At 32.6% G+C, this 17,793-nt stretch overlaps 1 protein-coding gene across 1 annotated transcript; it reads left to right on the forward strand.

The window, feature by feature from the left end:
- The first annotated feature begins 400 nt into the window (after window positions 1-400).
- On the forward strand, window positions 401-3,101 carry LOC133782047 (uncharacterized). Its single transcript, XM_062221200.1, has 4 exons — window positions 401-873; window positions 979-1,039; window positions 1,263-1,407; window positions 2,638-3,101. Exons 1-4 carry the CDS (start codon window positions 624-626, stop codon window positions 2,881-2,883), a joined length of 702 nt encoding a protein of 233 aa, XP_062077184.1. The 5' UTR covers window positions 401-623; the 3' UTR covers window positions 2,884-3,101.
- Window positions 3,102-17,793: the final 14,692 nt, after the last annotated feature.

The following is a 17,793-nucleotide window of genomic DNA, read 5'->3' on the forward strand; positions in this document are numbered from 1 at the left end:
ACAACTTAGGAGCGACCATGATTACCATTCCTCATTTTTATTATCCCTAACCAATTGAGCTCTTAGTATAGTACAACTAAATAATATAATATATATATTTATTTAACTATACACATAATTATTATTATATAGAGGTATAATTTATTAATGTAGGACTTAAAAATTATATAATTAATTATATTTTAGAGGTTATTTTTATTTATAATTGACCACCAAAATTTTTTTATAATAAAATAGAGGTTATTCTTATATAGAATATTCTTATAGAGAGGTTTTACTAGAGTTATATTTTATATTTTTAGACACTAATTGACTAAATTACCTATCTATAATTCAGGGACTATCATGCTAATAATCCTTTTCTAATTTGCCCTCTCTTTAGTTTTTCTTTAGTCGTGCATACAAAATCAGAAGAACGTTGGAGTTTCCGCCATCTCTCACTCCTTATACAACTATCGATTCAAACCAAACCAACCAATAAATCAAACTCAAAAGCTCTCCTCGTTGTTGTCGTCCATTACACCCTTTAACGCTTCTTCTCCATCTCCTTCACCTGACCACCACCACATCTCATTGCCTTCATTCCAGCTCTTCCTCTCTATTCGTTTACATTTTGCTCAACAATGGTGGCCGTAACTCTCTCCAACTCTCTTCTCCTCCATACTCCCACTACTTCTCCGACATCCCTGGTCTCGCCTCGCCTAAGCGCTCTCTCTTCCTCTCGACTATCTCTGCCCAATTCCGGATCTCAATCTGTGTTCACCCATTTGAAGAATAAGACCAAGAAAGAGAGTTCTTCCAGTCATTTCAGTGTGTATTGTTCGTCTTCCGAGGCTGCAAAACAATCGAGTGAAGAAACTCCTATTGAATTGAGTACTGAAATTTGATTCTTTTTATTGGGTTTTTCTCTGTTTATGGTTTTTTTGTATTTGGTACTGACTTTATTCTTTTATTGATTTGTTTTATGTATATTTATAGGATATGAGGCATTTCCCACAGTTATGGACATAAATCAGATTCGTGAAATTTTGCCTCACAGGTGAGTGAGTTTATCTGCAATAAAACTTGATTTTTGGACCAAAATCACAATAACCCATGTTGGGGTTTGCAAGATTTTACCTTTACTTCCAGTTTCTGAGAAATTTCAAATTGGTTTTGTAGCTATCTGTTAGTAACTATAGAGACAGAAGCTCAATTATAAGCAATGCTAGTTGGTTTATGCTCATATGAGTTTTTGATTTTTTATTTTGGTTGTCGTATAGGTTTCCATTTCTTTTAGTTGATAGAGTGATCGAATACAATCCTGGAGTTTCAGCTGTTGCAATCAAGAATGTAACCATAAACGACAACTTTTTTCCCGGGCATTTTCCTGAGAGGCCTATAATGCCTGGTGTTCTCATGGTTGAGGTAATTTCATTATTCCATATTGTTTTTATTCATGCTTTTTTTTCCCCTGCATACTTGTTAGACTTAGAACGTAGTGGTTCCATTTTTAGATATTGATAGTTTTTGTATGGCTCAAGTATATACCGCAAGAATAGCATTCAGTTCAAATATTACATACTTCTGGTCCAGATAAAAATTAATCTGATTCATGTTTACTTAAGTCGTGCTCAATGATGTGATGAAACCGTGTGTTTTCTTGTTCTGTATTGTAGCTTTGCATCAAGTAATTTATTTATGGATACAGGTAGTTTCTTTAGACGTTTCTTCATTCAGTTTTTTTGCATCGACATTAAGAGATCATGGTCATTTGTTGGCATTACCACTCTTGAGATTCTTTTGGGATTTGCTTTGCAGTTCATAATAGCCCGTATGATTTAAAGTATTCAATCATACTTCATGTAGGGGTGTCTCCAAGTGGTGAATTTGAACTGTTGGCTACGCCTTGTAGGCTGTTTTTTATTTGCTAACATTTTTTGTTGTTAAGTTTTAGGAAGTCTAACTTGAACTAAAATACAAAAAATAATACGGTTATGCCTTGTAGGCTGTTTTTTATCTGCTAACATTAAGAGTACTTAGCCATTTTATGTGCAAAAACTTTAATGCTGCAAGATGGGACTATAGTGCTGCGCAGCACACATCATACATACACTCAGTGAGTTTATGATATGACCATAAGAACTCCAAGAAATACAACGTAAAAAAGTAAAGGACAGTTTTACTAGAAGTCAAAAGAAAATGGGAAGGAAAGAGTGAGTTGATAAAGATTAAATCTGAGTTATTACAATTGACACACATACATATATATATATATGCATATGTATGTGTATATTTTGTGCTGTAAAAGCATGTCTCAGGAGGATACAAATGCATTCATTGACAAAGGCAAAAGAGTTAGCGGTTGTAAAATCTTACAATAACCACATTAACCTGCCTAAAAACTAAGGAAATATATTGAATATTGATGCAACGCGAATTCTGTTTTCCACACCCATTAGGAAATTTAATTTTGATTATGAATTTAAGTTTGTTGTTTGATAAGGCTTTGCCTTATTGTCAGAAGGGGCCTTTTTCTTGTTGCAGCGGGGGTTCTTAGAAGAATGCAATTTCTGTTGTTCTTGTAGGAAATACTTTTATCTGTTTTGTCATCATGTAAGATTAACAAAACAATATCTTCAATTTTGTTGGATCTAGGCAATGGCCCAGGTTGGTGGTTTGGTGATGCTGCAACCAGAAGTGGGAGGTTCTCGGGAGAACTTCTTTTTCGCTGGAATCGACAAAGTCAGATTCCGGAAGCCCGTGATTGCAGGCGACACATTAGTTATGAGAATGACACTCACAAAGCTGCAGAAACGCTTTGGAATAGCAAAAATGGAGGGGAAGGCATATGTTGGAGGTGAGGTTGTATGTGAAGGTGAGTTTTTGATGGCCATGGGGTAGTGAATTACTTCAAACTTTTGTTGTCAATTCATTTCTGTTACTACTTGATATCCATTTTCTTTTTCCAGCAAATGTCAACCCTCTAGTGATCTTTCAAGCTTGTTTACCATATAATTTGAGTGTTAGTAAGAGTATTAATAAGAACGGTATTCTTTTAAGGATTTTGTTCAATGAAAAGTTACTTAATGTTATTTAATGTAATTGAGGATTTTAGAGAATTTCATGGCTCTGTTTCACTCAATGCTTGTTATCACACTGTGAGAATGCCAACGTCAGCCTTGGCCAACTTAGCACTATTCTACTTGAGCAATTGCATGAATGAGACTGATTCTAAGTGGTTGGAGTTAGAGACTTAGTAAATGTATCCTTCTGTTAATTTTTTTTTAATAAAATCCCCTAAAAATGGCCTGACGGTAAATTGTTTGCAAGGCTTCTTGAAGGCAATGAAATGAGTAAAGAATTGTAAAAATCTCATCTGAACTTCACAATTAAGTTGGGCATACTCCATTATCCCTGTAATTTCTCTTTTATCAATCAGGGATTGGATAAGGAAGTCCTTTTGAATCATGTAAGAAACACTTTTGGTAAAACATGAAGAAGAGGGTAGAAGAGTATATTTTACCTTGGGTGATAGTTGGGGACCATCCATGGTGAAGATAAATAGGATGGTAATCAAAGAAGGTGCAGATTTCAAAAGGTACTAACAGAATTTATATATCACTATAGGGGTATAGATTTAAAAAGTACTAGCAGTCAATACACTTGGCACAATAAAAGGGATTTCAAAGCTTGCAGGAATTTCATGAGACCTACTTTTAGTTTAGAAAAATGTTAAAACCTTTTATATTTTGTACACGATGGAGGGTAATAAATGGAAGAAACAAAAAATTGAGTTAGTGACCTAGATTATTGAAGAAGCTTTGTGTAGTAAAAAATATAGGCCACCACTTGAAAATGTGAAAATAAAGCAGAAAAGAAGACATCTTGGACTGATTTTAACGTCGAAAAGAGGTTTTTGGCTTGCAAGAACATGAGATTGAGCAAAAAAAATATTTTAGTTTATTCTTATCTTGATGCAAGAACCTTCTCCCTTCATTCTTTGATACTCTTTCTTTTTTGTTTCTATGGTATTTTGTCTTTCAATTAATTAATTTTCCTTAATACTTAATAAAACATTCAATATGTTTTTTCAATGGATAAAAATAGTTCAAAACAGAGTTGATAAAACAAAAATAACAGAATTTATACATGTAATGAGACACATTGTTATATATATATATATATATATATATATATATTGTAAAAGATAAATAAATATAAAAGTACTACAAATGTCAAAATTTTGAATTTGGGGAATATATTTTTTTATTTTAGTTTAGTGGGTAGTATAAATAAGAGTTTATACTATTTTCGTTCTTTTGTTTTTAATATGATTTTGGACCTTCGATTTTAAATAATTATAAACAAGAAATTTTATTTTAATAAACGCGTAAAGAGAAAGAGTGATCTCCGTTTAAATTTTGTCAAAAATAAACTAAAAAATTATTTGAATTATTTGTGAAAGAGAAAAAACAATTAAGAAGAAAAAACCCAAATTAATAAGCTATAAATCCAATAGCGTACAAAAAAATATATATTTGTAATTATTTAAAATTAAAAACCCATCCTAATATTTTTAAAAAATAGTGTACTATCTCATAAATTAATTGGTAGAAAAGTTATTCAATGTTAATTCTTTATGATACTGTCATCATTAATTTCTAACCAAATGATCTACCCTTTGGTTAGAAACGAGATACAAAAATTTTAGAGGGTGTTTGACTCCTTAACTAAAAAATTATTTTTTATTTTTAAAAACTAAAAATTAATTTTTGAAAATAAGTTGGAGTGTTTGGCATTGTTTTCATAAAATAATTTTTAAAAACAAAGTTATAAAAAACATAAAATTTTGATAACAAAAAGTTGTTTTCTATTGTTCTCAAATTTTTTTTGTCTATATTTTTATCTCACATCACTTTTTTAATTATTATTATCTAACATCAATTATTGTCATATCATTTTCTCTCTCTTCATTTTCTCCCACATCACTTTTATATCTTCTTATTTTCTCTCTCCTTACATTTTTTTCTCTACACTTTTTCTCTCGCTATTTTCTCTCTTCTCACTTTCTATATTTTCATTTTTTCTTTCATCATTTTCTATATCCTTATTTTCTCTTGCATCATTTATTATGTCATCATTTTTTCTTTCATCACTTACTATATCCTCACTTTCTCTCCCATCACTTAATATATCTTCATTTTCTCTCTCGTCATTTCCTCTCTCATCCCTTTCTTTCTACTTACTTCTCTCTCTTCACTTTGTTTCTCATCACATTCTCTCTCATTTTTTCTTGCATCGATCAACTTCTCTCTTCTCAATTTCTATTTCTTCAAATTTTCTCTCCTTACTTTCTCACTCCTTATTTTTCATCATTTTTTTCTTTCAAATTATTTTATCTCATTATTTATTTCAAACTTTTAAAAGATTTTTCTCTTTATAAATATATTTGTTAATTTTTTATTTAAGATTTTAAAAAAATAAAACTAAAAAATTGTTTTTAGAAAACATTAACCAAACACCTCTTATTTTTTTAAAACTACAAAAACGGTTTTCTGTTCTCATTTCTAAGAACACAACTTTGAAAACAAAAAACAGAAAACAATGCTAAACAGACCCTTATATTCTCATCCCCTTCGTTAAGCCAATCAATATGATACTTTTGCTTCTAAAGAATTTCTTTTATGAGTAGGATTTTAAGAAATGTGAAAAGCCATCAGATAGAAGTTCTTACTTTTGAGCGATAATTATTTCCTTAAATCTATCTTTACTTCTAAAAATGTTTTTGTTGAGACTCATTGACAATGTGAGTTTCAAGTAGTTTGTCAATCTATCAAGCTAAGTGTCACGCGTGCTCATTTTGCTCCTTGAAATCCAAAGAAATGGTGCTTACCAAAAGAGTCTAGACTTTTCTACAAATTACTACATAAGAAAGTTCTAGAGTGGTCTAGAAAGCTAGAGTTGGATGGATCAACTCAAGCCTAGAAGACTCTAGAAAGTTCTAGAGTACACTAGAATGTGCTTGAAGACACTGGAAGATTCTAGAATGTTCTAGAACATGCTAGATGGTGCAAGAAGAATGTAGAATCCTCTAGAGCATCTTAGAACTATCAAGAGGGAACTAGACAACTCTAGAAGACTCTAGAAGTTGACTAGACTTGGTTAGAATGTACTAGACCTTTTGTAAATAGTATAGAACACACTTGTAGTATTCCATGTACATTCTAGAAACCTATAGGATCTAGACAAGTGGCAAGATCTTAGTCACTCATGAACATAGTGCTTAACTATAAATAGCTTCTTGGGGTTCGTTTGTAGCAAACTTAGGCAACTTGTACAAAGCATCTCAAGTGTAATATAAAGCACTCTTTCATACTCTCTTTGTTTTCCATAATCATCTCTTATAGTTCCTTATCACTCTAAGTCTCTATATACTCCATTTTGAGGATCATTTGAAATTGGGAAGGCTGACTTTGTACAATGGGTCGTGCTAATTGTCGCACAATTTCTAGTTAAAGGCCAGGAGCGTGACAGTTGGTACCAGAGCCAAGTTGAGCAATTTGTTACTATGAAGCTTTGCTACTTTGAGGCTTTAAATAATTATGGCCCATAAGGAAGCTCCCAAGACCTCAGAGGTGTTATCTTGCTTGGAGGGACGAATGGAGAATGTCCAGGAGGATTTGTCAAGGTTGATTGTGTTGGGGTTTTATGCCCTAATTAAAACCTAAATTCTTTGTAATCTCATTTTATTATCAATAAAAGAATAGAAATCATTTTTTGACTTGGTCAATCACTTTGCTCACATGTTTTATTTTCATGATTATTTGTTTAATATAAACTTCTATTAAATCCTGAGCATATAGCTAATCTTATTTATAGTGACGTAATCACAGTGGAATATAAATATGATTATATGTTCAAAAATAAGTTAGTCCTAAGATTAGTCAGTGCACCGGATTTACACTGACTTGCCAATCTACGATATGATCTACTTACACATTACAGTGTTATGTTCTTTCCAGAACATTAGCAAAGTAGATAAGATCGGATGTATTTGTTACATCGGACAGGACCGATATTGACAGTTGATAAGATAAGTAAACATACCGTTATTATCTATTCTAGTCATATCATATAGTTGACCATAGGTCAATTCAATCTCAATTCTGAGTGGTTAGTATTCTAACTGATTGTATTATTTGAGTTCTTTGACTTGTTCGTTACCAGCTTACCCTACGGACTAGACCATACTTACATCTTGGGAACTCGGTAGTATAATTGAGTGGGAGTGTTAATCATAGATATGAACATCTATAGCTTCTGATGAAGAAGTGAAACGATGGTTTCCTTTTAGTTTAGTTCAAGGTGTTAAATGATAGAGATCTCATTGCAGTAAGTGATATTAGTTTACTGAAATATTATTTGCAAGGAACTAAGTGTTTTAAGGATAAAATACAATAATGGGTAAAATGGTATTTTAGTCCCATCTCATTGTAGACCGTCTATAGAGGGTTGAGTGACAATTATAGTTGTAACAATGGATAATTAATAATGTATCTATATTGCTTATAGAGCGTTCTATGAATTCAAGAGTGCAATTCTGTGTCTTTAGTGGAGTCACGAGGAATTAATAAGTTAGTAAATTTATTTGTTAGATTTATGATAACTTATTGGAGCTTGACTTCATAGGCCCATGGTCCCCATTGTACCTTGGATAAAATCATCTAGATAGTCTCAATTAATTGATTTAATTATCAATTAGAATTATCAAAGTTGACCAGGTCAATTTTGGATAGTTTCACAGAGTTATACAATTTAGAGAAAAAAAGAGATATTATGGCAGAATTATTAATTAAAATAAATTGCTATCTAAATTAATAAATAAGTTTAAATTAAGGTTCAAATTATAAATAATTAATTTGATAAAGGATTTAAATAATTAAATCAATAGAAAATAATACAGGCCTTGATTTTAAGTCCAATGGGCTTATAATCAAATGGGAAATTTCACGGGCCTATAGCCCATGATAATTTCGACCTAGGGCTTCAAAATGGCTGTTATTTTATTGATTTTTTAATTAAATTAAATGGCCTAATTGAGTCTATAAAAGGAGTGCTTAGAGAGAAGATTTTAGTGACGGCAGATAAGTCACAAGTCAGATTTTCTGATAGTTTTATATTCTCTCTAAACACAAGTCATTTTCTAAGCCACTTTGCTATTTTCTCTTCTTCTCTCTATATCTATCTCATGTGTTGAGAATTGCCCACACTAGTCTAGGTGGTTCTAAGGATACATTGGAAGATCGTGAAGAAAATAGAAGATCGGTTCAGTTTCTTGATAATACTCTGCGACAGAAAGGATACAAGAGTTAGAGAAACTGAAGGAAGGACTCTTAATTCCGCTGCGTATACTGTAAGTATTATATTATTTGTTTATCTTTGAATTCAATTTTAGAAACATGTTTTAGGCTATCTTGTATTAATTTGTTTAATATTAGATATACATGAAAATAAATAAAGATCCTGTATAAGTTTTTTCCAACAGATTGAGCAGGTTGACAACCTTGAGGCATGCTGCAATGACTTGGAGGCCGAGGACGTGGAGATCCTATTAAGAACAGTTCCTAGTGTGCAGCGAAAATTGCGGTAATGGTAGTATTGTATACAACAAAAAAATTTCATATAAACAAATTTATATAAGGATTCTTTAATATGCAATATGTTAATCAATATATAATAGTGTTGACCCTCAAATTAGCCAACGACACGGAGTCAAATATACAACAGGAAATAGCACGACGCTTGAAAAGATAATCTAATGGAAAGGAAAAAATACCAAGAATTATAGTGGTTCGGCCTCAGTGACTGGTAATGACCTACGTCCACTTTGTGATATTGTTATTATAGAATCCTAAAGTTGAGATCAAAGAACTAGGGTTCTTGAGTTTCTCAAACCTTAGGCGTAATACAATCAGATGGTAACAACTCACCTTAGCTCGTTTTCTCTCAATCTTAAGCAAAAACGCTAAATGAATCCAAAAGTCCCTTCCTTGAGCTATTTCATGTGTATTTATAGGCTCAAGGAGGGTTACATAGGATAACGTGTCATATCTTATCCTTAATAACTGTGTATCAAGAATAATTATCAAGAGATATTAAAATGCATTTAATATTAGATTACAACCTAAGAAGGAAATAAATCAGGCTTCACGATCAGCCTGGTCGTGACAAACATTAGCACCGACAAGGAGGCGTGCCTCTGTTCGATAGCCGAACAGCACCTCTGCCTTTTAATTTTGCCACGTGTCAATCTATGCGTAAGTAATCCTTGCCACGTCATCAATTACCTTTTTTTGGGTAAACAAATATGTATATGTAAAAATTAATACGAAATGATTTACCTCTTGTAGCCTATAAAATATCCTTGAATCTTTTCGTATATATTTCGATCTTCCTATCCTCGCTAGAGTACTCACACCTTGATCTTCCAAGACATTCTCTACACCTTAAGATCTGGGTGGGCACATGTAACGCCCCGGTTACTCCAAGACCGTTACTGTGGACTTCAAATAGTTCTTAACTCGCGAAACGAGTCATTAGGTTACAAACATGCATCTAAGTGTTATTAACAGGCCAGGGTGAAAATCTTGATCAAAAGGAACGAATATATTTTATTTAAAACGTTAAACTGTACATGGGCCCATAAAAGTATTTACAAAGTTATTTACAATGCAAAATGGTCATTACAGTATAAAAGTTGCAACTCGCCGACCTAAGCGGCAAAAATAGGGTTAAACCCTAGTTCCCCTGAGAAACACCTTGGCTGTGGTGGTCAAGCAACCGCATATGTACACATTGCCACCTAAGCTCTCCATTCAAGGCTGGGTGAGCTTTTCTTTCCCTTTACCTGCACCACATATCACCTGTGAGTCAAGGCTCAGCAAGAAAACTTATTACTGCATGTATACATTATAAATAATTAATTTTGGGGCTTGCATCCCTAATCAGATGATAACTAATAAGTTATTCTGGGTAGATGACTAATAAGTCTCTCTGGATAGGTGACTAATGAGTCACTCTCTGGATAGGTGACTAATGAGTCACTCTTTGGGTAGGTGACTAATGAATCACTCTCTGGGACCCTGCGCCCTAAGCCATGTGATATTTCAGTCACCTGAGCCTCTTGGCCCTGGCTCTAAGTAACTAGCCTTTAAACTAGACAAGCACTTTAGTTTTCTTCGACCAATAGGTCGGTCAAGCATTTAATGCTCCCGTTGATTAGATTTACTCAGTTCGGCCTACATTAAAAACATTAATGTCACTCTTGACTCATAAGCCAATACCATACGACTAGTGCTTAGTACTACTACCGATCATGACTGATAAGTCAAGACTTCACGACCAGTACTAACACCAATGTCGTTTCTGACTAATAAGTCAGTGCCATTCACAAATAAGCAAAGCTGCTAGGAATTTACAATGCAATCAATGTCCATATATAGAGCACTCAACATGCCTCATCATTAACCATGTTTGTTACATACTGAGTGCAGTTTTCTTACCTCTGGTTCGAGCGTAAAATAATAAAAGAACGACCCTTGAGAACAATCGGTCCTTAAGCCCCTTAATGGTTACCTAGTCATAACCAAATATGAAATCTCATCAATAAAATAAATAATAAAAGCTTCATGGTCTAAAACCTCGCTCTTGGGACCTCGAATCCTACTAAAAAGATTAGTAGATTCGATCCCGAGCCTTAAGAAAAGAAAACTCGCGCTTAAAACTCTTAAAAACCCATCCTGACACAAAAGGGAGGGGCAGGCCGCGACGCGCCCCCAAGATAGAGAGCCCCTGTCTGGGGTACCAGGGGCGGGTCGTGACTTGACCCAGAGGGTCATGGCGCGCTTGCTAGACAAAGCCCAGGGGAGGCTCTGGTATGGATTCAAGTCGCGACTTGCATAAACTCGGTCGGGACTTGACCCCACAAACCCAGCTCCCCTACCTATCTCTCAATTCAAACTCAGCCACACCTTCATCAAATCAATCCCAAATTCACCACTAATTAACACCACAACATTACCACCACTCAAATCACAAAACCCAAGTTTAAAAACACTCAAAAAATCACCACATATCCACTTCTAATATCAAAATCTCAAGCTTACAAACCAACTAAAAAACAGAGTAAATGTATTCAGAATTTCAAGCTGCAAAACCTTACCTCAATTACGAATTAAACCCTTCTAATTGTTGAACACGATCCTAAACTCTCAAGTTTTAATTCCCCAGTTAAACCCTCAAGTTTAGCTTCAAATTTCTAACCAAAGAGAGAGAGAGAGAAAGAGATGATCAAGAGGTGAAGAGAAGGAAGCTTTGTTTTCAGCCTAAGACCCTTCTACAACCAGCCAACCTTAAGTCTATCTAATGGCTAAAAGACTAAAATGCCCCTAAGGTCATTTAAAACCCTCACAACCACCCAAGGGCAAAACTGTCATTTCCCACTTATCCCATTAATCATAATTAACGTCCTTCAATTCCCGTTATTCCCAATTTTCTCAAATAATTATTAAATCATATCACATTACTCGTTCATTCCCGGTAATGTACTAAGCATCAAATTACCCCCACACTCACCCCGAGCCCGGTAATTAATCCTGTTATGACCAAGCCGCTAACTTGCAACCTAAGATCATCTCATGTCGAATAACTCAAACATATCCACATAATAATGTGGTCTCACCCATAAATCACAACACATGCACATAAATATACAGATATGCCCTTAACATGTCAAAATTATGAAAATGTCATTCTAATAAGAAGTGGGCCCACATGCATGAAATTATCATCATATCATAATATAATTCATATAATCATGCATTTAATCACATAATTGCATATTAAATCAATTATGGCCCTCCTGACCCCCTAATCCAAGCATTAAGCCACATTAGGGAATTTGAGGCATTACAGCACATAGAAAACAAGAATCAATTTTGTGAATCAAAAGTATTCTCAACACATGAGGCTCTTGATTATAGGCTAGAGAGAAATGATTTTTCTTTTATGAAAAAGATGATAGTTTTTTCTTCTTTGTAAAAGCTTGTTGTTTCTATTTCTATCATATAGAATATATATAGACATTATTATCATAATAATAATAAATAAAAAAATAATCATCTTTAATAATATTAATAATAATAATGATGATGATGATGATGATAAAAGACAAAGTCTTACATTCAATTTTAAAACCCCTTTTTAAAATGTTTTATTTTAAAAAAAAAAAAAAAATTAACTGATTACATCAATAGTGCTACTATTGGGAAAACTTATACATTATCTTATTTATTTTCATGCAGATCTTATATTAAACAAATTAATATAAGAAAACATAAACACATGTTTCTAAAATTGAATTCAAATAGAAATAAGAACACTTACATTATACGCAGCGGAATGATAGAGCCCTTCCTTTAGTTTCTCTAACCCTTGTATCCTTTCTGTTGCAGAGTATTACCATGAAACTGAACCGTTCTTCAATTTCTTCACAACCTTCAAAAGTATCCCTAGAATCACCTAGACTAGGGTAGGCAATTCTCAACACATGAGATAGATACAGAGAGAAGAAGAGAAAAGAATAATGAGGCTTAGAAAAAGACTTATGTTTGTAGAGAGAATCTAAAACCTACTAGATCTTCTGATCTTCTCAGAAAACAAGTATCTGTCATCTGTTTTCAACTCTCACTAAGCATTCATTTTATAGACTCAATTAGACCATTTATTTTAATTAAAAATCAATAAATTAATAGATAATACAAATTACACGGAGTGTCCAGTTTTAGAGATGTCATTTAATTTTTAGCCACTTTTTTAAAAAATTAATTTTATACCCAATATTTATTTGAATATACCAATCATACCCTTTAGTCATACTTAAGTTATATGTGTATAAGCAAGGGTACTATGGGAAATGCCATTATAATAATAGGTAAAATTTAACTGAATTTATTTAATAGCTAATTTTAGTTAACTAATCCTAAAACTGGGTACTTATCAAGTAATCCCTAATAGATAATATCAGCCTAGGTTGAAATTATCGTGGCCTTTAGGCCTATGAAATTTCTCATTTAATTATAAGTCTGTTGGACTTAAAATCAATGCTTGTATTATTTTATATTGATTAATTAATTAAATAATTATTAAAATATTTTTTCAAATTAAATATTTACAATTTGAACCTTGATTTAAACTTATTCATTAATTTAGATATCAATTTATCTTAATTAATAATCTCTCTTAATTTCTCTTTTCTTTTCTAAATTACATAACTTTGTGAAACTATCCAAAATTGACCTAGTCAACTTTGATAATTAAATCAATTAATTGAGACTATCTAGATGATTTTATCCAAGGTACATCGGGGACCATGGGCCTATGAAATCAAGCTCCAATAAGTTATCATAAATCTAACAAATAAATTTACTAACTTATTAATTCCTCGTGACTTTACTAAAGACTCGGAATTGCACTCTTGAATTCATAGAATGCTCCGTAACAAATATAGATACGTTATTAATTATCCATTGTTACAACCATAATTGTCACTCAATCCTCTATAGACGGTCTACAATGAGATGGGACTAAAATACCATTTTATCCCTCATTGTATTCTATCCTTAAAACACTTAGTTTTTTGTAAATGATATTTCAGTAAACTAATATTAATTACTGAAATGAGATCTCTATCATTTAGCACCTTGAACCAAACTAAAAGGAAACTATCGTTTCACTTCTTCACCAGAAGCTATAGATGTTCATATCTATAATTAACACTCCCACTCAATTATACTACCGAGTTCCCAATATGTAAGTATGGGCTAGTCTGTAGGGTAAGCTGGTAACAAACAAGTCAAAAGAACTCAAATAATACAATCAGTTAGACTACTAACCACTCAGAATTGAGATTGAATTGACCTATGGTAAACTATATGATATGACTAGAATAGATAATAACAGTATGTTTACTTATCCTATCAACTATCAATATCGGTCTAGTCCGATGTAACAAATACATCCGATCTTATCTACTTTGCTAATGTTCTGGAAAGAACATAACACTGCGATGTGTAAGTAGATCATATCGTAGATTGGCAAGTCAGTGTAAATCCTGTGCACTGACTAATCTTAGGACTAACTTATTTTTAACATATAATCATATTTATATTCCACTGTGATTACGTTACTATAAATACGATTAGCTATATGTTTGAGATTTAATATGAGTTTATATTAAACAAATAATCATGAAAATAAAACATGTGAGAAAAGTGATTGACCAAGTCAAAAAAATGATTTCTATTCTTTTATTGATAATAAATGAGATTACAAAGAAATTGAGTTTTAATTAGGGCATAAAACCCAAACAAACTGCCACTTGCACTAATTGAAATTAATGTCTTAATTCTACTAATATCATTTCCTTGATATGCTTATCAAATGTAGCTTTCAGCAGTGTCTTCGTAAATAGATCTGTAAGATTGTCTTCAAATGCAATCTTCATAACCTTCACATCTCCTCTGGCTACATATTCTCAAATTATGTGATAACTTCCTTTCTATATGCTTACTCATCTTGTGACTTCGAGGTTCTTTCGAGTTGGCTATCACTCATGTGTTGTCACAAAACAACACAAGTAGTTTATCCATTTCTGGAATAACACCAAGATTTGAATAGAACTTCTTTAGCCAAACTGTTTCCTTAGCTGCTTCTGACACATCTACATATTCAGCCTCCATGGTGGAATCTAAGATCGCAGACTATTTTACGCTTCTCCATATCACAACTCCACCCCCAAAAGTAAACACCATTCCAGAAGTAGACTTCCTGTCATCGACATCAGTCTGAAAATCTGAATCGGTGTAGCCTATAGGATTCAGAACACCGCCCTTGTATACTAACATATAGTCCCTAGTTCTCTTTAAATACTTCAGAATGTGCTTAACTGCTGTCCAATGTTCTGATCCTGGGTTTGACTGATACTTGCTCACTACTCCCACTGCATAGCAGATATCTGGTTTAGTACACAACATAGCATACATCAGACTTCCAACTGCAGATGTGTAAGGAGATTTTCTCATTGCATCTTCCTCTTCAGGAGTCTGGGGAGACTGCTTCTTTAAAAGATGAATTCCATAGTAGGACGGTTGATGGACCCAAAACGGGTATGTTTTAAATATTTATAACTCGCAAGCGCACGAATCGTTCATATGGAATAGTGATCGTGTAAGCAAGGAAGTCGAACCCAAAGGAGTTGTCTAAAATCGAAAAGAGAAAACTATTTTAAATCAAAAATAATAAATTCTAACCTAGTTCCAAAGATTGATGAGAATTTGTAACAATAATAATAAAATAAAAGATAATAATAAAGAAATTAAAGACAATATATATAACATAAATTAATAATAGAAATGAAGATGGTAAAATAAGATTATTAAGGATTAGAATCCACAAAATATAAGTTCAATAATATTTATAAGTACATTGATTCCCAAGTTTTAGTGATAGTTAAAATAAATCAAACTATCATTTTTCAAATAGATTTATAATTTTAAGCACAAATTACTTATAAAAAGATAAGATTTTTCTTCACTTTTCAAAATTATAATTTCAAAGCATTTAGTGTAAATCAATCTAATGAGATAAATCAATGAACATTATTTATAAGGCAAAACATAATATTTTTGTTCTAAGCATGGATGTGTACAATTTAATGACACATCTTACACAAAGAATATTATGTATTTGTACTAATGAAGAACAAAGTTTAAATATGTGCTAACAATCCAAAATACATGATATTTAAGATGAAAGAAGATATTTAAAGAAGAAAATTCCATAAACTTTGTTGCACAAAATGGGAAATCAATATACAAAATAAACACTATCTAGTTACATATTGTTTCATCATCACCTTAATAATCTTAAAAAGATTAGAAACACATAACTAGAATAGCAAATACAAACTAAAAATTACAACATAAATAGGAAAATTTGGAGGATGAACCCCCAAATTTTTCCTCTAAAAATACATAGAAAAAAAATAAAAAGAAGAAAAAGATGAAGAGAATTGAGAGGTTTTGAATGTGTAGAAATTATGGTATAGTAACCTCTCTTTCAAATGGACACCCTAAATCCCTTATTTATAGCCAAAAATGAGGTATTAAAATAATCAATTTAAATTAATTTAATTAATTATAATATGGTAAATAGGGGTAAATTATAGGGTGTAATAATTATGTTTTGGGATAAAATGTGTATAAAGTGGGGTAAAAAGTGGCATTTTTAGACAAAGTGACAATAGGACCATTTATGGGCTCAATGAAATTGGGCATGCATGGGGTGGCTGCTTTGTGGCAGGGAAGCAGCTGAGGCGTGATGCTGAGGAGTTGGGCCTGATGAGGCTGGGCTTTGGGTGGTGCTAGGGATTGCTTTGTGTTGGCAGTGGCAGGTGGCGGTTGAATTGCTGAAGGTGCTAGGAGGTGAAAATGGTGGGAGGTGAAGGAAGTAGCTGGACACGTGGCAGCATGGGAGAGTGCTGAAGATGGGAAATGGTCCTCACGTGTGATGAAGGCAGCTGGGAAAGAGGCAGCAGTGGGCTTGGGCCAGAGACTTGGGCCTTTAGTTTTCAGTATTGCCATTTTTTTTCCTTTCTTTCTTGAAAATGCCACACTTTTTCTTTATTTTTCTTTCTCCTCAAGAGCAAATAAAATACAACCACCTCCCTATAAAACAAACATAAATTAAATTAAAATCAAATATTTTCAATAATAAATTATACAATAAAAGTTTCATGAAAATATTAATTAAAACTTAACTTACCTAACATTTAAGCACAACATTGCATCTTTTTACTCATAACTTAACAATATTAATTTTAAATAATTAAACTATAACATTTTACAATAATATAACTATAAAAATACACAAAAATCTATAAAATTAATATAAACCTAATAAATTCAAAATTACTTAAAAACTTAATAAATTAATTAAAAACTCAAGAATTAAGCAACAATTAGTACATAAAAAATGGTAAAATAACTCTATTTTGTAAAGTTATCAACGGTAGGCGTCCTTTCTTGGAATTTGTCATCGAGAAACGTTCAAGCACTTTATCAATGTAAGCTGCTTGAGAAAGAGCTAAGAGTATGTTCTTTCTATCCTTGATAATCTGGATACCTAGAACATAACTTGCTTCACCCAAATCATTCATCTGGAATTGAGTGCTCAGCCAATTCTTCATATCTGACAATTTCTTAACATTGTTTCCAATGAGTAAGATATCATCTACATAATGAATCAGGAATACCATTATTTGATTTGCCTTCAGTTGGTAAACACAAGGCTCATCAATATTTTGTTCAAAGCCATTAGTTTTGATTACTTCATCAAACCTAAGATTCCAGGAATGAGAAACTTGCTTAAGTCCATTGATGGACCTATTCAACTTGCAAACTTTTCCTTCTTGTCCAGCTACTTTAAATCCTTCTGGCTGATCCATATAAATAACTTTGTCAAGCTTTTTATTAAGAAAAGTTGTCTTGACATCCATTTTCTAGATCTCATAGTCGAGAGTGGCTGCTATGGATATGAGGATGCGAATGGACTTGAGCATGGCTACTGGACTAAAAGTTTCCTCATAGTCCACGCCTTCTCTTTGGGTATAACCTGTAACACCCTGGATAGCCAAGATCGTTACACTGTGTACTTATAAAAGTGCAGGACTTGCTAATCAAGTCAATAATCTGA

This window comes from Humulus lupulus, chromosome 6 (genome assembly GCF_963169125.1).
Source record: "Humulus lupulus chromosome 6, drHumLupu1.1, whole genome shotgun sequence".
Taxonomy (NCBI): Eukaryota; Viridiplantae; Streptophyta; class Magnoliopsida; order Rosales; family Cannabaceae; genus Humulus; species Humulus lupulus.